Source organism: Anopheles merus, chromosome 3R, assembly GCF_017562075.2.
Source record: "Anopheles merus strain MAF chromosome 3R, AmerM5.1, whole genome shotgun sequence".
In the NCBI taxonomy this organism is placed as follows: Eukaryota; Metazoa; Arthropoda; class Insecta; order Diptera; family Culicidae; genus Anopheles; species Anopheles merus.
In genome coordinates, this window is record NC_054084.1 from 8,585,808 (window position 1) to 8,606,418 (window position 20,611).

General features: G+C 48.1%; 4 protein-coding genes across 5 annotated transcripts; all 4 read left to right on the forward strand.

Moving 5' to 3' along the window:
• Positions 1 to 7,020: 7,020 nt before the first annotated feature.
• Positions 7,021 to 15,715, forward strand: LOC121597400. Of its 2 annotated transcripts, none has more exons than XM_041923131.1 (2): positions 7,021 to 7,538; positions 14,437 to 15,715. In XM_041923131.1, the coding sequence occupies exons 1-2, from the start codon at positions 7,536 to 7,538 to the stop codon at positions 15,337 to 15,339; spliced, it is 906 nt and encodes a 301-aa protein (XP_041779065.1). In that variant the 5' UTR covers positions 7,021 to 7,535; the 3' UTR covers positions 15,340 to 15,715. The 2 variants fall into 2 exon arrangements, with proteins under 2 accessions (XP_041779065.1, XP_041779066.1); XM_041923132.1 differs by having other exon boundaries at positions 14,440 to 15,715.
• Positions 15,716 to 16,433: 718 nt separating this feature from the next.
• On the forward strand, positions 16,434 to 17,255 carry LOC121597403 (trypsin-6). Its single transcript, XM_041923136.1, has one exon. It carries the CDS (start codon positions 16,434 to 16,436, stop codon positions 17,253 to 17,255), a length of 822 nt encoding a protein of 273 aa, XP_041779070.1.
• A 350-nt stretch (positions 17,256 to 17,605) lies between these two features.
• On the forward strand, positions 17,606 to 18,593 carry LOC121597402 (trypsin-5). The gene has a single exon (XM_041923135.1). The coding sequence runs from the start codon at positions 17,606 to 17,608 to the stop codon at positions 18,425 to 18,427; it is 822 nt and encodes a 273-aa protein (XP_041779069.1). The 3' UTR covers positions 18,428 to 18,593.
• Positions 18,594 to 19,538: 945 nt separating this feature from the next.
• LOC121597401 (trypsin-4) lies at positions 19,539 to 20,465 on the forward strand. The gene has a single exon (XM_041923133.1). It carries the CDS (start codon positions 19,541 to 19,543, stop codon positions 20,366 to 20,368), a length of 828 nt encoding a protein of 275 aa, XP_041779067.1. The 5' UTR covers positions 19,539 to 19,540; the 3' UTR covers positions 20,369 to 20,465.
• The last annotated feature ends 146 nt before the right edge of the window (positions 20,466 to 20,611 follow it).

Consider the following 20,611-nt stretch of genomic DNA (forward strand, 5'->3'; position numbering starts at 1 on the left):
ACTGCTGACAGTTTGTGTTTATTTTGCGGGTGTGTGTGTGTGTGTGTGTGTGTGTGTGCGTGTGTATTGCTTCTTTCTTTCCTTTTTGCGCCCTCTCAGCACTTTAGCACCCTCGGAGCGATGGTGCAAGAGCGACAAAAGGGCTTGGGATGAGAGCAGCAGCAAAACACACTCGTAAAATCGTGCCCAACCACACTTCAACGTCTTAGTCGCCTCCCCACGGGCGGAATGCGTTGACGAGATTCTGCACTGCAGTATCCGATTGAATATTGTTATTAGATGCTAAATTGAAAATTGGCGATATTTATTTTGCCAGCTCGGGAGGGTGGATGGATGTTTTTGTTTGCGGTTTCGCCTATTTACCTTCTCGCTGTATGCTGCTGCTGTCAGCTCAACCGTCAGCGGCAGTGCAGTGGGTTTTGTCTGGCAGTGATGCAAATTGTGCAAATAAATAATTTGTCACCGGGTTTGAAGGTGTGATGCAATTGTTAAATAATGGTAATATTTAGAGATAAATAAAAAGTAAATTAACAAACAGCAAGAGCATTAATTGTATTGCGTCCCCGTGAGGTTAAAATGGCGTTCAATTTGAACATGAAAAATTGGAAAAAATAATAGAAAAATCCCTTCAACCGAGCATTTTTGGAGCGATGGCATGACAAAACTTGCATGTGGCCGCTGTCAGCGTTTTCGACCAGGGGAATGTGAGATTATAAAACTTTCTATCAGGAAATCAAATACGTCAACCGTGAGGTTAGCCAACCTCAACGGGAACAAGAATGTCCGGATGTCCGGATCCAAGAGCAAAAGTACTACTCCTGCCAACTCACCCAGGATTTACGCCCTGTTGCACGATTACCTTCCAGCGCTGTCCATTGCAGCATTCAGTGTATTCAAGCATTTTCCAATTTCAAGAATGCTTCCCATTCCATTTGAAGCTGCTGCTCCAGGAAAACTATTTCCCCGTTAAGCTCTCCTGCAGCGGTCGTTTCCACTGCAACACTAATAACAAACTAGCACCGAACGCTAGTCACAACTTTGTCTTCAGCTTGCAGCCTGTTGACGTGCAGGCGTAAGTGGACACCGACACCGAAAAACACCACAACACCGAACAGTGAGTTTCTCCACTAATCCTGCTTTCTGGTTTACAGCACAGCTGTAAACTGTCACTCCCTGTGGAAAGGTGTCATTCCCTATATTTTTCACCATGCTCAACCAGCGAAGCATGGCCAGCTGTGATCGGTTGCGGCGTGGTTGGGATAGATCACGTGGTGGAGAAGACTTTTTTTCCATTCATTCCCTTTGCGCTTCTCGTGCGGTCAGGTAAACACGTGTTCACAACTGTGTTTTCCGATTGGCCGTGTCTCCCAAGCGCAAGTCGGTCTCGTATGCTAAACCAGGGGGTACGGGAACGCGCGCCCCAAAAATGGAAAGTCAATGCGCGATCACTTTGGAGCGCACAATCGTACAAATTTGCCTACCACCTCACCGTGTGTTTGGCTCTGTGTGCTGCTCTCGCTGCAGGGTTTAGCCCACTGACCCGCTGACCGGGGTGCACGGGCAAAAGGGTTCAAGTTTTAGTTTTAAAATGTTGTCGCTCCCGTTTGTCGCATACAATCGAACAGATGTATGAAACAAAAAAAATCACAATGGGTGGCAGCGAAGGGCATCACACACTTGTGTGTGCGCGTGTGCTTATGTTTGTGTTTCGATCGGCTATAATTGACAGCGTTACCTTGAGAGATCATAATTTCTTTCTAATTCCCTTTTTCCTCGGTGTGCAAGGCTGCCCTATAGTGAACGCCCTTTGGCCCCGCGTGGATCAGAGATCCAGCTCGCAGCCACTCGACCCCTTACTATAAAGGGACCCCCCCTGTGCTCTGTTTCTACGAGGTGGAATAAAAGGGTTTTTACAAGATCATTACATGGGTTTGTGGTGTGCGCGAGAGAGAGAGCGAGAGCACGCGAACGATGATCGAAGTAAGAGATTACCCTGCCTGCCTGGCTGTCTGCCATCATCGTTCGCGCGAATGGACGCATTCGGATCGCGCCAAAGACTTAAAAGGTCATATGCATGACCAGTGCCACAGGGAGGAGGACGAGGAGGAGCAGTGTGGGTGCTCCCAATAGGGCCCCCGGACTAAAACCTAGCCAGCCCGCCCGCCCGGGGGCACACAACAACTCGTCATCATTCGCTGGGAGGGTTTGCTGCAGCACACCGCGCGGATGTGATGTGACCTGCATAAAGCATCGCAGCAAGCAGCAAAACAAAACCATCGATTCCCTTTGCTGGAATCGAAAGCAACGTGGTGTGGCGCAAAAAAAAACTGGTCCACTCGAGCACATCGCAGCTTAAAAAGAGGGGCTTCGGGGTTCGTTTCCCACCAGTTCGGCCAGTTTAGTTCTAATGTTGGTAGCATGGGGGGGGGGGGGGCTTGCGGCTTAAGGAGATGTTTACGATGGCAATGGCTAAATTAGATTGCTCTCCTGGACCGAAAGATGAACCACGCTTCTGCTTCTGCAACAACACCGCGCTTGCCCCACTTGGAGAAGAATTAAGCGCAACACATCGCACATACAGAGCGACAATAAACTTAAAAACTCTTCTTGCTAAACGGGGACCGTCAACCTCCGTCAGTGGTGAGACGGGGAGGTAGGCCCTGTCGTGTCGGATTCATCGCAGCAATAAATTCTTCATACCATGAACGGATGGCCCCTCCGCAAAACGCCAAAAGTGCAGTAGTCGCCGCCCGTCAGCAAAGCGGGACAGGCAGCAGGCTGCAGAGGGTGGTGTACGGCTACTTTTATTGCCCTAAAACTGATGCAAAAGCCCAACCGATGCACAAAACGTCCAGCGAGACCAACACGGCAAGGGTGACGCAGCAGGGGTGGTACGTTCGTCGCTTGCCTTTTATACCAAATAAGTGCTCCACATTAAAGGTGGTTTAGCGGCACAAGTGAGTCGTTTTATTTATTTTTTTCTTTTGCTTGTTTCGGCGGTTTTCGGTTTCGTTTACAAGCGAAGATTTGTAGCCGGGCGTGAGACAGCAATCACGGGCAGCTGTGAGAGCTGAAAGCAAAAGTGGCAAACTTTTTTTTCTCTTTTTACTTAGCGACACGCCTCCGGCACTGGCACTGGAAAATTGAGTTTAGAAGATTAATGTATACTATGCACAGGGGGGGGGGGATGATTTACAAGCGGGAGAAAATTGTGAGCGGTGCAAAGAAAGAAAAGTCGATTGGAGTGTATTTCATTGGAATGAATTAAATTCAGCTGCGATTGTTTTGTAGGAAAACATTAATGTTGGACAGCATCATCACACGATAAAAATGGAACATTATTGCTGTCTCGAGAGTTATCACAGCTTGTTTTCTAACAGACAAGATCTTGGTAGTGGCGAAGTGGCTTAAAGCATAAATAGATAATCATCTTAGGACTGTAGCCAGAAACGGGAATAGGTAACAGTGACCAAATTGTTACCATATTACACTGTTTGTGTGATTTATGTTTTAGAGTAGCAAATTAAGAAGTAACAAATGATGTCAGACGTCGTAGACATACCGATTTGATTGAAAAAATCATTAAAAATACACAACATTTGAATAATGACCACCGAAACCACGCTACCATTCCCACTGTGCTGGCCATATCAATCGCAATTGCAACGATCATCTCCTAAATGGCCAGAGCTTGTAGAACGCTCCTATTGATTACAACCTCACGGGTGCTGCCCGCTCAAACTTGACCAGCCAGAACACACAAATTTGGTACCGACCGATTTGTACTCGAACGTCCGATTCGGTCATATTGCCCACGGCCATCTCAACGCACCGTCGCACTGGGGTGTAGCCAAAGCGGGACGACCAAAGTGGACGGGGCTCGCTCACAAGCGAAAGGATCGCGCGACTTCTCCCGAGACACGGTGGCACCACCTTAGCTCCATATCCATTTGACCAGTGACCTTTAACACACAATGCACTCTTCTAGCAGCATAGATAGCAGTGGGCCGCACACGATCACACGTAGACAAGCAGGCGAAATAAAAAAAAAAACTGCAATCAATGAAATGATCACTATCGCTCGGTCAATTGAAAACCCCCTTCGCCCGTGCCATTGGAGCTAATCGCAACAAATCGACCACCACACAGTCGGGGACCGAGACTTTGAGTGCCAATTTTCCGATAGATACCAAAAAGTATCCCCCCACCCCTCGACCCCATTTCCGTTCCGCCTGCAAACTTTTAATTGCTTTTGCAAGGTTTCGCGACACAACTGCGGAGCTGCCGTCGGTGGGCGCCCCCAGCAGGTTAGCTAAGTCTAACTTTAGTTCAATATTGTTTGTTTACGAAGCTACGCGTTGATGCTTCGTTTGCAGGACAGATAGACGGGAGGGATGCTAAGGAAATGTACTTTCCCACCTCGTGTTCGGGAAACGTGGCGATAACATGATTTACATAAAGCCTGCAGACGGGATCGAAATCCTTTCGCGTGGGTTACTACAACTTCATCAATATTCATTGCGGAGAGCTTGTCCACGGTTGAATGGCTTTTAACCAAGCGGAAAGGCTTTATCTGAGGAGCAAAAGGGAAGAATTTAATGTTTGGCAATGATAAGGCACTTGCTTTCTTCGGCGGACGGGATTTTTGTGTGTGTGTGTTGACATCTCACCCTCCACACCCAAACACGTGTATGCATATCAATGAAGACTTAAGACAGAGAGGGAGAAGCTCTCGAATAATTAGGGAAGATTCAACGTTTTGGCATCTGAACTGAATAAATAGTTAGCAAGAAATGGAATAATACCATTTCAAGGATTTGTTGGGTTTATCTTACACTGTCCCAACAAAATTCAAAGCTCAGTTTGGCCGTTAGTTCCACAATTGTGCTGCTGATTGTACATCTTATCGCACCATCGACGAGATTAGACACAAAAGCAAACCGCCGGCAATTTTAATTTAATTAAAACTGCAAACGCGACCAACTGCACTGCTCAGATCGCACACAACCATTTCGCCTTGAGATCGTGAAATTCCTTGCGCACAATGAGGTTCACCCTATTCGTCACTGGCAATAAATAATTCACACCAAACTGTCACACATTCTTCTCGCCATTCTTCTCGCCATGCCGCCGGAGTGATTGATTGTTTGATTTCATTCCATTGCGAGGCGGCAATGTTGCATGCGCGAAAGCTGTGGCGCTTCCACAGGTGTTGACCTCCACCACCACCACCACGTGGTGGTTCGCTGTTTCCGTCCGTGACATAACACACGGTGTGACATCTCCATCCAGCCAGGTCGACGTGGCGATGGAAGTGATGCTGAACGTTATGTTTCTCACGCACCGAGATCGCCCTTTTTTAGAATGGCGGCAAACGCTGCCCTGCCCGGTGTCATTGGCGACGACAACGATTCGATGGTTTAGAAACGATTAACTAAAAAAGGGTAGGAGAGTCTGTGGCTGCTTTTTTTCGATTAGCGCTGACGCACGCCGCCCCAAGGAGGCAATAAATTGTGAAGGGTTGGGGCTGTTTTTTCTTCTTCTTCTTCGAGGGCAGCTTTAAGCCGAGGCCCTTTTACCGCTTTTCAGGGGGACGCCCCGTTTTTTTCTTCGTCTATGGTTCATAAATGGGTCATTATTCAAAGGTATCGCACTATCGTGTGCGGGTACGAGATGAGATTTAGCTGCTTGACAGCACGGGTAATGGGTGTGGATGGACATAAAGATCAACCGTGGTGGCTTCTGTATCGGTGATCGTGTCCACGAGAGCATTAAAAACGATTGGAAATTGTCATCGTCGACATGCTGGAGAAGGGAACAGCAAACCAGCGAGTCACCCATTAACCAATTACTAAACGCCAACAGACTCAGAACGATCAGCAAATTGAATATTATCGTTTAAAAAAGCTCCCTTTACCGTTCCGTACCGCGGTTGCCCTTTTAACCAGTTGGTCTCGGAAGCCACCAACCAACCATGATAGGTTTAACGCAAATGCTTGACCTTTAAAACCGGCCCAGACGAAAATTGCTGAATTGTGAATTTTGTAACACTTAAAAAGCATAACTAACCTTTCCGACCGTGGTAGAGAGCGGTCTAAAACAAAAGCCACAGCATAATCATAATCATCATTTGTCTTTCAACTCCCAACTGCACACAAGGATCCCCTGGCGAGCAGGAGGAGGGAAGCGGGTGCAGAGTGGCAAGAATCAGGCGCCGAGTCCATTGGCCCGGGTGTGATGAAAATGGTTCGCGCTGAAAAGGTGGCCCATTTTTCTTCGCATTACACTGCTTTCTGTCACCTCCCCTCTTCCTTTTTTCTGTCCACCAAAATGGTTTTGTGCAAAAATAAAAGTTTTACTATCCAAATGCTGTGCCCAACCACCGCCCGCCACCGACCGCTGTCGATCGGTCAATGAATGAAAGACTTCAATGCACGGTCGAGCGACGAGTACCGATCACCACCGGAGCAGCAGCTCGGCCTCTTCTGATGCCGACCCCGTGACAGCGAACGCGAACAGCAACGAACCCAAAAGCATCAACCGATCGGTGACTGATCGTAACATACCACCGTTGCCACCAGCACCACCTCGTACCCCGAAAAAGGCAAACCGCATCAAAGGCAGTGCGACCGGCAGGTGGTATTAGGGCGGATTTTCGTACACAGATCAGAGGCACGATCAGAGCAAATAAAACAAAAGACATCTACCACCACCACCACCACCACTGCCACCGCCGCCACTCGGGGGTTTCCCTTTCCTCCGTCAATGCCGTGAGCCTTTCCGTGCCGATCCTGCAGCGCGCGTTTGGGTGGGTTCGTCGTCTATACGCGATCGTTCGTTCGTTCGTTCTCCCCCCGAAAAGGAGGGGCGCTACTAGTTCAGCACAAATCTTAATGCAGAAGCAAGAAGAAGCAAGAGAAAAAAAAACGCACAGCCTACAAACGAGAGGGCACAGAGCCTGGGCACGCTGCAACGCTATTATAAAGTGAACTTGTTTCGGTCGGATGTTTTCAGTGCAAATTTGTACGTCACAGCATTTAGTAGCGCGGGCGCTCTCGTGTGTCGCGTGCAGTGAAGTGAAGTTGCAGCCAGACAGCAGGCAGTGAGAGTGGATCGGATTTAGCGCGCCCCACGTGGATAGCGGTGCTGCTAGGCAGTGTGTTTGTGGATCGTGCGTGACAAATGTGACAACCCAAGATCATTCTTTTGGCCCAATTTGTTTGGATGTGCATGTGCAATTGGAAAATGAACCGCTGTGACTTGAGAGAATCATTCCGACGAAAGTGAACCTTCTAGGTGCAAATAGAACCCCAATTCTTGTGTGATCTTGAGCGCGAGTTCTAAGCACTTGCAATGCAATGCAGCCGATGATCGAGTGATAAAGTGTCAAAGTTCAGTTTCTCAAAAAACACTTACACCATCTTTGGGATCGAGTCCACCTGGCGGCCTAGATCGCATTCCCTGTCCCTGCTGTCGCTGCTGACCCTGTCATCTTCCTTCCAACATCCTGACCATCCCTCGCTGGGCACCTCATAATGGTAACGCTTAAACAAGGACTGATTCATTCGCCGCTGACAGCTCAAAACATGATGCTGCTCTCTTCATCATATGACGGCTACCCCCCGTCAATGAAAAATGTGTTCAATCGCACCTCGGATTCGTGATCGTTCGGTGGCTGCCATGCTTTACCGTGAAACATGAGCAACAACCGCAAAAAATAATGCCTACAAATAGCATAATATGAAACATATAAAGCTATCGCTCATCAGCGTCATCAGCAATGTTGACTGCTGAAGCCGGTGTCATAAATCATACTCAACGCGCTCCGTTTTCGAGGTAGCATCGTCCCTGGCACCTGAGACATAAGCCTGTCCGTGTGTTGGCGAGCATTGTGCGGCTGTCGATCGCGACCGTTTGTGTGCTTCTTCGCTTCCAAGTTCGAGGGGAGTCGTGACTCGCGTGGGGTAGGTTCGGGTTATTACCGATCACGATATTGCACCCTTATTGCAACGAGGGAGTCATGGGGTGGATTTTATCTTCTCCACTGACACAAGTGCCCGCGCTGCACGTTATGGAGTGACACTTCAGATCGTGTAACAGGCAACCGCGCTGGTACGGCTGGTGTAATTTGATGTCACTACTGACTGGTGCGTGTGCCTGCTTTGAAAGAACCACGCACGCAGAACTTCTAGTACGGACGGAGGTTTTCCCAAACCGAAGTGAAAGGACCTACTACAGGAGATGCAAAAGATTGGAAGTATGAGTATTGGAAGGTACACCAAACACAAACACGGTGCTGGGGTATGGTTTTTTTTTCTTCAACCGTACCACACCGTCACTTATCTCTGATGCTGATGACGATGCCAAGATATCCAAGCGGTTTGAAATATTTAATTCTTGCACGTGTAAACGGTTGTTCCAATTTTGATGGCAACCGGAGACTCGTGTAACCGAAGAGTCCGCTATCTGATGCAAGAAAAGTGATGTTAAATTTGTCACTTTAAAGATCCAGGCATTCGTTTTTTTCTCAAAAGCAGTGCAAATTGTCACTTCTAGCAGCATCGCGATGAGGAAGTACGACTTGCTCTCTTGGAAATGGTAATTCAATTCCGGGAAAAAACTTCAAAGTTCCTGAAAGATCCACGGGACAGGATTTCTTTGGCAAAGAAGAAAGAAAAACGAACGCATTCCGCCTGATTGCTCATGTAATTCAATTACGAACCACAGCCACCCCACAAAACATCACATGCTGCAGCATTCGCTGGGTGCACCGGGTGTTACACATTCTTTTCCGGGAAAAGTTCAAATCCGGAAGGAAATGTCGGAACGAATCAAAAGTTGTATTTTTTTTACACTCACTTGCCACAAAGAATGTCAAAAATTGGATAATTTATTCATTTCACCCAAACAAATCAACTAAACCTTTTTTGGATCCTGCAAACCAATCCAACCAATTAGCAGGGCTTCGGCAAACACGCAGCAAAAGCTATTCATATATATCCATCGCATGTGGCAGCCAGCGTGCATCCTTCCACGAGCTCAACATCCATTGGTTCCGGGCGCACACAGGATGTGCGTGCGTGATGTTTGCGCAAAAAGGATGTGTTTGTGCCGCATCCGCTCCGCTCGTTGGCACCAGCAGGAGGAGGAGGAGGTGTGTGCCTTTTCATAAGCCTGGTGATATTGATACTGCACGGCAGACATTATAAGGTTATTGGAATTTCCAAGTAAGTCCTTCAAACAACCTCAACAGGATATACACAGCGCCATACATCCGAGATGAGGTTTCGAGGGGGGCATGGCATGACACGAGCTAGTGATACTTTAAGCATCAATTTGCAGCTTTCGACTTTGGAGTGTGTTTGTGTGACAAAATATCAAAAACTTTTGATGTATATTCATTTTGTGTGTGTGTAATGACACACTTATTTTCTTTCTTTCTTTTCCCTTCACCAAACGGATACTCTCGTGTTTGCTTTCCAATAAGCCCACACATCTTTTGAGGGTCGGGCACGGTGATTTAACCTTTAAAGCGGTGGTAATAAAATGTGACGACGATAGCGGTGCGGACAAACGAGCGACGAATTGGGCGATTCGCCAATTTGTTCACGCTTTGGTAATTTCTCCCCCCGGGGGCAAGGTCGCATCGAGCGAAAAAAGGTGAACAAAAAACACTCGATATTTACACAACGCGGAGCCATGCTACTGTACTTAATGGGCAAAACTTTTGTGAGTGGCATAGCAGCCGCTCCAGCAGCAGCAGCATCATCACAGTTCATCGAATGCAAAGCAAACAATGGTTCGGCGCTTCGTACTTTGGATAATTCAATTTATCGCGCCTCACTGGGCGAACCCCGCAAAGCAGCCCAGCGCCCGTGGGAGACACACAGCACGACGATGCAATTCAGTCGCCGCTCCCCAACCCAAAAGCATTGAATCATTGAAAAATCAACAAAATGCAAACGATGCTGCTGCTGCTGCTGCTGCAGGGAGCTGCGGCTTTATCTGATCTGCCCGCTAGCAGGACGCTGATTGCGGTCAAACGATAGGGGAGCGATAAAGTGCGGATAAATGAAAATTTATTGAACCAAAAACAACAGTGCAAAAGGCTGACGAGGAAGAGGCACACGGAACGGGGAGACAGGCAAATGTTTTTTTTTTTTTTCATTCCTTCACAGAACGTTCACAGAGCTCGCCAGAGGCCGGATTGAGTTGATTGTTATGACGCGATAAAGTGATCGACTTCAGGACCGTCAGACCAAGCGAAGAGCCCACCTTATTCGCGGGTAGAGAAGAAGCAAAGGGACGTGAAAATATTGATTATTTTCCATCATCCTCGCCGTGGGATTTAATCCAACTCGGTCGCCCGTTTGGCTGCTGCCGTTTGGGTGTTTGTGCTATTAAATTACATTGTATCATTATCGTGTTTGCGGCAATATTTTAAGCCTCTTGAGGCACGGCGCAAGCACGAACCGTTTAAAGTGAGGCGGGCATGGTCCCTATCATTGGATAACGACCGCATAATTGAAGGTCGTAAATATTAGCCGCTTTTGTTTGCCTATTTTGAACGCGTTCGGTATCGAACTGGTGGATTGGCTGTGCCTTGAAGTGATTCTATTTGCACGGCGAGCTTAGTACTTTGTTGCACAACTCCTTCTATTAGGTTGATGGGGAGCACACGTTAGCTTTAAAAAAATAAAATTAATTACTACGAGGAACTGTGTGTTGATATCTGCTTGTAATCCATCATAAATCCCTGTTCACGAAAGCATCAAAAGCAAACCCGACACATGTGTCACTAATTAAAACGTGTCTGTGTCTAATGACATCGCTCGTTTTTGCCTGTTTCACCTTTCCATCATACTTTGCAACATTGTTGCACTAATCCAGCACCCAAAAGCACCGGACCCTTGCCTTCACACTACTGGTGGTAATACCACAAACCGACCAGACAACGGCCGAGGCTCGATGGAGTGATTGATACGCATTCAAATCCACTATTTCAACACGCCGCCACGATTCTACACGCATCACAGCTGCTGTCGGAGGGGGGCAGTACAAGCAGGGCGTTCGCTTCAATGGAAGGTGAAAAACAAACAAAGTATAATTAAAGCTCGCAATCCGAACCCGATCCAAACGAAAACCCGATACTAGCCAGTCACCTCCCTGCCCGATCGCTGATGCAAGCTGTGGCGAGCGAATGCATCTGTGAACGTACGCAGAGCAGGCTCCATATCTTTACGCACCACCACAACTGACCTAGCTGCTATAGAACCTGGGCACACTCTCGGCTTTGGGTGTGGACGACAGCAGGCGGCGAACCCCTAAAAAAAAACAAAGAATTAGAAACTCATGCTCATGCACTATTGCCACTATCACGTAATCTGGACAGCTGGACCTGCTGGTTGGCGCGCGCGCGCACACACTTTGAAAGCACACCACCCCTGGAGGTGATTTACGTGACACATTTCTCACCGGTTCGTTTGCCCCCCCCCCCTCCCCCCTTCGGGCTCGGGTTCGTCGTGTATGCTTGCCGTTTGTAAAAAATCGACATCCAACCGGGGTGTCAGAGGACAGAGTGCACTGGATGGATGTTTGCCTTGCGTCACAGCTGCATTTCACTGCACTGCTCAACCCCAGCCCCAAAACCGGTGTCGGTAAAAGCAAACACACTCATACGGTGAAGAAAGGTAAAACCTGACCCCTGCCGTGGGACAACGGAGCGGTCCAACCAATAATCGTGCTCCCGATTGGAGCGGCTGTCTGTCACAGTAGAACCGGTGGCTGTCAACCACGTGTACTCTACCGGTGATTAACCCGTCTGTTCGCAGTCTGTTCGCAGTCTGCTCGATCGGTCATCGGTCTCTGTCGGGGCGCACACGACGCCCCTGCACACGCATCCTCTATCCCTGGCGCGGTGCCGTTTGTTCCATTCATCGTTCTCGTTTGCAGGTTGCCGGTCGCTTTCGCCCGAACAGATCGGGAACGCACCAAACTGGACTGCCTCCTGATGCGTGCGTGGTGGTGGTGCGTAGCGATAAATTGAATCGCCCATTACGCAACCAAACGAAAAGCGCGAGCACCCGCCGTTTGGCCCACTTTTGCTTGGCTGAATCACTTTCGAACTGCGGGACTGGTTTAACCCCCCCAAGGAGGTGTGGGTCAAACGAACGGAAAGTGGGTTTGGTCCCAAGAACTTCCACCACCGTGTAGTCTCTTGTCGGGGGGGATTGTTTTTTTTTTTTAATGAATGAAAGCAAGCCAACGAACCGGATTACGACACACAGAAAACGCACGATCTTTTTGGTTGCTGTTGTTTCTTTGCTACAGCAACCGATGCATCTTTCGATGCGTCACGACCGCTTCAGTGTGCTACTGGGATCACGCAAAACGCACCGGCCGTTCTGGCCCGCCAGAAAATCGTGCCACCTGGCCACACTTCGTGCTCCGACTGTCCGCAAACGCTCGGTAAATACGCGCGTCACTCTAATTATCTGCCGCGCGCGTGTGTGTGTGTGTCCCGCAAGAGCTGGACGCACATTTTGCACAAAGTAGCATGGTTTGTTTGCCCCCCTCCAAACGCTTAATTGACACACCGGGAGCTGGTGCGTGCCCCGGGGGCTACTGCGGACCTGCACTAACCAGCCGGGATTGGCGCTTCTCATCCGGCGCGGACGAGCGAAAGCGACGACCCGTGTGTGCTTGTGTGTGGTTGTGGCTGGCAAAAGCGTGATGAAATATTCAATCAAAGTTAATCACACCGTCGTCGGGTACGCAATTTTGCGCGACAACTGCTACAACTGTTACTCGACCAATGGACGCCGTGTCCAGTGGCCCGCTGGATGTTCGTGAATGGGGAGACACACTGTCCGGGGTTTCAGGGCTGCACGATTTTTGCAATGAATTTTATGATCGTAATTGAAACTGGAACATTGCTGCCAGGCTAATTTTCTATCAAAGCATCGTTTGGCAATTTGGGGATATTTGGGACACATAAAGCCTTTTTTCGCGAAGGTGAGATACACACAACTTAGCGCTTTCAAGGACATCCGCGCAGCATTCAGGGTGCATAATGACCGTTTGTTGGATGCAGCAGCACAAAACCGTTTTGAAAGAGACAACTGTTCATTCCATATAAGGAAAACACACGAAAAGCTTCCTCTAAAGCTCCAATCCCCCTTCCAGATGAGAGGGAAGTAGAGCAAAGGTTTGATGCAAACTGATGCACTCTTCAGCAAAACACTCCTTCATTCCGGACGTTCCATAAATAGTCCCCCTCGCTGGTATCGTGACCACCATCATCCGATGCCGTATCGCTTTGCGCCTTGCGTCGCCTCTTTAACAGCAGCAGCAGCCACCTCATTAAACGTAATTGCGGTGGCAAAAGCCGGTACCGTACCCTTAAGGCTAAGCACACGACGACGACGATGCTCGTTGTTGGTCGACGGAAGGGTGTGCCAGGCAGGCAGGCAGGCACGGTGGTACATTACAACAAGCTAGATGGAAAGATAGCAGCAAAAGTCAAGTGCAGGAATGGTTCGCCCTTAGCGGCATCGATTGCGGTCGTAAATGAAGATGTGAAACCGATGTGTATCTTCCAGCGAAATCATCGATGGTTCACAGAGCGGGCGAAGTGAGATCGATTGATGGGGAATGTTTGAGCGCCAACCCATTCGTCCTCCAACCGCCGTGTGGCGGCACGAGATTAGTTACGCTGTTGTGGAAGCACGCCTCATTCGGTCGCGCATTTCATACGCCACACGCGAGCATTGAAACGCGTTGTGTTGCCTTTTTGTATAGTGTGTGTGTGTTATAGTGCAATCGATCCGACACATTGTACAGCCCATCCATTCAATCGTATCATCCTTAATCGTTCGTCGCATATTCTGTGCTGCAGATGTGTGATTGCAAATGCTTTCGCGAGTTTCCGCGTACTGGAAAAGCTGAAATTGGAAAAGCAGAATAATCAGAAGTTGATGTGAGGTCAACGCATGACTCGATTCGGTATGCAATTTTCCCAGGCTAGTAGTGTTTCCAAGAATATATGACATATGCTTGCTCTCACGAAGATTCCTGTGCACTGATCCGCGGTGTCGATCAGCTTTGCAATGTTAACGAGTTTCACAAAATGCAGCAACTGCAACGCATTTTCTGTCGTTATAGTTGGTACTTCCCGACAGCAAACACTCATATCACTTTCACATGAAACTCAAGCACATGACATGAGTCATGACAATTTATATTGTGCGAGCATATGGCCGCCTCCGCGGCATTATCAATTCCCAATAAATGGCACTTCTCTTACCAGTCCATTGCACTTTTTCCTTCTAATTGTACATTATCTTTCAAGTTCCAATATGAAGAGCCAATTTTCATCCCTTATCCTTTTACGTTTCTTTTCCCCCTGTTTCCCACCACCACCACCACCATCGGTAGCAGCCACCGTTAGCGACATGCTTTCTCCTGTTCCTTTTGGTACTTGCCTACCACGGCGCTGTCTCGGCGAAAGGAATCAAGCAGAAGCGGCTCGTCATCGATCTGAGAGATCCTTTGCTGAGCGTCACCGATCCCACCCACTCCGCCATTTACTTTCCCCGCCCGACGGTACCCTCCGTGGCGTACGGCTCCTCGCCACCCGCTCCTCCGTCCTTCTACCGACCACAGCACGGCGCCATCGCCCCGTACAGCCATGGCCTCAGGCGCGTAGTGTCGCCGCTTAAACCCTCCACCGCCGCCCTGTTCAATGGCAATCTGTTCCAGTACTCCAACTACGGCTCCCCGTTTCCCTTCCTCACCGGCAACCATCTCAGCCTGGGCGACGAGGAAACGTACATCGCGGACGGACGCATCCTCAAGCAGTACGCCGTGATGGAGTTCCACGCGGAGGAGCAGGAGCGGAACCAGTACCACCAGCAGCAGCTGCTCCAGGGTTCCGGTGCGTTCCGTACACCCGCCGGCACCCCGTACCCGACGAGCACGTACTTCAGCAGCAAGTTCCCCACGACGGCGACGACGTACGATCCGCTGTACGGGTCGTTTGCACCGCAGCAGCCACAGTTTGCGCCGCCCGTGCTGGACACGTTCAATCCACGGTTCGGCGTGCAGCACCAGCCCGACTATCAGCAGCGGTCGCCCCTGCTCACCAAGAACCACGGCCCGATTGCGCTCGGGTCCGGTTCGCTCGGTTACATCCACGGGCCGAACGGCGTAACGGTTGGGTCGGGCTCGCTGGGCTACATTAGCCACCAGCAGCACCGCGAAACGCTGGCCGAACTGATCGAGCGCAAAAAGTCAAAGCACCTACCGAGCCCGCTAACCTTTGGCCATAATCATAACTGAGCGATGTTTGGTTGGGTGTGTGTGTGTGTGTGTGTGCTTTTGGGAGGGACACATCTCATCAAAAGGGATTGTAAGGGAGCGTTGCGCCGTGCGCCATATGATATGATTATTGCAGCAGCATCGGTGTATCATTACCGAAAGGTGTGTGTACAGAGGGAGACTAAGAGGCGGAGAGAGAGAGAGAGAGAGAAAGAGAGAGAGAGGAAAGGGCACAGGGAGCATTAATGTAAATACGAACGAAAAGTGCGCGACTTCCACGATTCCTATTCCGGTGCGGAGCGTGCAACAAACAAACAAACACCCGTGGTTTGCTTCACGGTTAGTTGAGAATTATTACCCACTCTTTTTCTGTTGTTAATAAAGTTAACTATTTAAACTTACCACTCAGAAGGGGGGTTGCATTAATATCGTTAGAAATCATCCGATTGAAAGACTACAGCTGGAATAAGGAGATAAATAATATTTGTATTAAATATTATTTTCCATCGTCAACAATTCACCCTATCTCACCGTTTTGTTTCCTTTCTTACTGGAATCATTCTTACTGGAATGACAAAAATGGAAGAATGCGAAAGCAAAGTAAGTATTTAAGATTAAATTTCCTCACATTTCTTCATGTGTTTTGCCCTGATACAATCTGTATTGAAATCTGCTTTTACTCGAGTTTCATTCATGCACGTGTCAACATAATTCTAGCTCACTCGTTTCCAACGAATCCAATTTATGACGCCAATGGTGAGATAAACCCGATCGATTCCTATTATCACCTGCGAGCAAATGATAGAGACACTTTTTTACAGAACGCGTGAATGAATGAAGACTTAAAAGGTAAACTTGACGCTTCACAGCCACTTCAATGTCAACCCTCTTCCACTCGTAGCACTTCTTATCATTGTCCGTAACAGAAAAAAAAGGTTCTTGTAAACTGCTACTGGTTTTGAGAACACAAATTCCGGTCACACGTGCATCACGTTGTGTAAATCTTTGTATAGTTTTGTTATCATTTAATCAGACTAAAGATGGAAAGTTCTTTCCTATCGCTAGCTATAAAATGATTTTTGGTCTTGGCATATGATGCACTACCTTCGACAACAATGTCGAGCAAGTTTACAACTATTCTGCTGACGGTGCTTATCGCACTATTAGCTTGTGCACTGGCACAGGCTGCAAAACGCCATAAACTTACCCGCCCAGCATTCCATCCCAATGCACCCTATTCGGCTGGCAAACGGATCGTCGGTGGATTTGTAATCGATATCGCAGACGCTCCTTATCAGGTTTCGCTACAGTACAACGGCAAACATCACTGCGGGGGATCGATCCTGAATAGCAAGTGGATCCTCACAGCAGCACATTGCATCGATCTCTACTCCGAAGTGAAACCTACCGTACGGGTTGGGTCGTCGGAGCATGCTGCCGGTGGAACCGTGCTGCATTTAGTGCGTATTGTGCCCCATCCCGGGCATAGCTCAAGTGCCAACAACTACGATATCGCATTGCTGGAGCTCGAGAGTGAAATTACGTTCAACGACAACGTTCTACCCGTTGAACTTCCGGAACAGGATGAACCAATCGATGAAGGAACGATGGGAATCGTCTCTGGTTGGGGGATGACAATGAGTGCAGCTGATTCGAATGCCATCCTGCGAGCAACAAACGTACCGACAGTGAATCAGCAGGAATGTAATCAGGCCTACCAGTCTTATGGAGGCATTACGGAACAGATGTTTTGTGCAGGATATAAGCAGGGTGGTACAGGCACTTGTCGGAATGACTCCGGTGGTCCTTTCGTCGCGGAAGGCAAGCTGATTGGTGTAGTTTCGTGGAGTCATGAATGCGCGCTGGCGGGCTATCCGGGGGTTTACGCACGTGTGGCAAGCGTACGAGACTGGATTCGTGAGACCAGTGGAGTATAAAAGGGATTCCTGGAATAGACACAAAGCAAGAAGTGTTAGATGAAACGGTCAATTTTTCAACTATTCAATCAACTACTCACACTAACAAATAAAGTACTTTAAATCTCGTCCGCATACATCGCAAATCTTCTATCGCAAAACGAACAATTGAGAACTACCTTTCAGCTCTAACGCATCAAAACAATATAGATCATCGATTCTAGAGGATTGGCTACCGTTTTCACGTGGAGCATTGTGCAATTCTTTGTTTAGTTTCCTTATCATTTAATCACATCAGATTAACAGTTTCCAATCTATCATCCACTATATATTGTTTATGATTTCTCACCATCAGAAGTACAATTGACACGATGTCGATCAAGTTTACAACCCTGCTGGCCGTTCTAATCGCACTACTCGCCTGTGCACGGGCACAAGCAGAGCAACGCCATAAACTAACACGTCCAGCGTACAGATTCGCCCCGAATCGACCATACCTGGCTGGCAAACGGATTGTCGGTGGATTTGTGATCAGTATCTCTGATGCACCCTATCAGATTTCGCTACAGTACGACGACGATCATAACTGTGGAGGCTCTATCCTGAGTAGCAAGTGGATCCTAACCGCAGCACACTGCATCAACGATAACGCACCCTCGAAGCCAACCGTGCGCGTAGGATCGTCCGAACATGCATCCGGCGGAACGGTCGTACGTGTAGCTCGTATTGTGCCTCATCCTATGCACGGAAGCAAGAACAACTACGACATTGCCCTACTGGAGTTGAAAAACGAGCTTACGTTTAGCGAAAAAGTTCAACCCATCGCACTACCGGAACAGGATGAACCGATCGAGGAAGGAACGATGGGAATCGTCTCTGGTTGGGGAATGACACTGAGTGAAGCCGATTCGAACGATGTTCTACGAGCGACAAACGTACCGACCGTTAACCAGCAGGAATGTAACAAAGCCTACCAGTCGTACGGTGGCATTACGGATCAAATGTTTTGTGCGGGTTACAAACAGGGCGGTCAAGATACGTGTCGACAAGATTCGGGCGGTCCGTTCGTTGCTGAGGGTAAGCTGATCGGCGTCATTTCTTGGGGTCACGAATGCGCTCTGGCAGGCTATCCGGGGGTGTACGCACGTGTGGCAAGTGCGCGTGACTGGATTCGTACGACTAGTGGAGTGTAGGAGCCTATCCAGTATCACATTGCGTAGATCTAATTGTTGAATGTCGTCGTTTTTCCTAGAACCGATATCTCATGAATAAGAATTTCAAGAATTGTAGACGAAAGTTATTGGTAGATAATCAAAATGCAGTCCGATATCAATAAAATACCAAAAACAATGTTTGCTAAACCAAGATTATTAGTTGAACTTATCAATATTCCTTCATTCAAGAAAGAAAGAAAGTCAAACGCAGCATATTCAGGTCGGACTACAAGTGCTAATGATGGTTCGTTTCCCGACGATATGGCAAATACAACTCGCATAAGTCTGTATATGAACAATGCTTTAACGGATATTTGTGACGTATTGGCCTAAATGGGAAAAATGTAACGCATGACCAGACCAGGCAACGTATCGATTTCATAGCTAAGAATTTCCTCTACATTTAGGACTCTGCCTTTCTCAACCTGTTTCGTGGGTTGCATCCTATATTTCTATCCACGTGTTGCTTACAAATATAATCATGACCAGTACTTTTTCATTACACTCCTAGCCAGAAAAATCTACTCTTTTGCCATCGAGTATCAGGTACAAGACACGTGCATTTCATTTTTGGATCATCCTTTCTTCAGCAATTTCAATAGAAAAATAGATCAATATAGTAAACAGTTTGTCAAGTAACCGAACAGGGAAAAAATGGAGTAAACTTAAATGAAATAAACATTTCACATCAATAATTACCCTAAGCTTCATGCTTATCAGGTACTACCGCTGAAAACGTGACGTGGTTACAAAAACAACGCACTTGTACTATTTATAATGCTCGAGGCTTGAGTGTCCGTTCCAAACATGAATGGATGGGTTTCTCCACCATAACTTAGAACCATTTGAATCGATCAGTGAAGTGGGATTATGATGAGCGTAGTACAGTTATGATTCAACACACTTAAGCACAATGCGATGAAAACAGCGAGAAAATCCCTAATCTTCAAAATTCACGTGCTGTCAAGAACGATCATTCACGATCTTATCAGTTAATCCTGTTGAATCACAAACATGTAGAAAATCAGAATCTATCGTATCATATATATAGAGAACTATTTCTGCCCAGAAGTCATACGAGTATCGGACACGATGTCGAACAAGATTACAATCCTTCTGGCTGTTCTGCTTGCGGTGGTGGCTTGTGCCCAGGCACACGCTTCACACCAACGGCGAGTTCCCTATCCCCTGCCCCGATTCCTGCCTCGGCCCCATCACACCGTTAGCAATCATCGGATTGTGGGTGGATTCGAGATCGATGTCGCTGAAACTCCGTATCAAGTGTCTCTCCAGCGCTCCAAACGCCACATCTGCGGAGGTTCCGTTCTGTCCGGCAAGTGGATCCTAACGGCTGCCCACTGCACTGACGGTTCGCAACCTGAAAGCTTGACCGTGCGTCTGGGATCATCGCGCCACGCGTCGGGCGGAAGTGTTATCCACGTTGCGCGCATCGTGCAGCATCCGGACTACGATCAGGAAACGATCGACTACGACTACTCCCTGCTGGAGCTGGAAAGTGTTCTTACCTTCAGCAATAAGGTGCAGCCGATCGCACTTCCGGAGCAGGATGAAGCGGTGGAGGATGGCATCATGACGATCGTGTCTGGCTGGGGCAGTACCAAGAGCGCCACCGAGTCTAACGCCATTCTGCGGGCTGCCAACGTGCCGACCGTGAACCAGGATGAGTGCAGCCAGGCCTATCACAAATCTGAAGGAATCACCGATCGTATGCTGTGTGCCGGATACCAGCAGGGTGGAAAGGACGCTTGCCAGGGAGACTCCGGTGGTCCGCTGGTTGCTGAAGACAAGCTGATCGGTGTCGTTTCGTGGGGTGCCGGATGTGCTCAGCCAGGGTATCCGGGAGTCTATGCGCGTGTTGCTGTCGTTCGCGACTGGATTCGTGAGACCTGTGGAGTTTAAGGCAGATGTTCGGAGTGGTACTACCTTGTTGTCATAATCAAATGAGTGAATTAATAAAACTCAACTATTAAAACTAAAAATTGAGCTATGTTTTTGACTGATGAAGTTTTACTTCTATATCTGGGAAGAGAAACTGTCGTTTATCATAAATTAATCGAAGAAACACAATCATATTGCGGCATAAAAATTACTGTATCTTTTAAAAATACTAGTCTGACTCATGAATAAAAAAATACTAGTCTA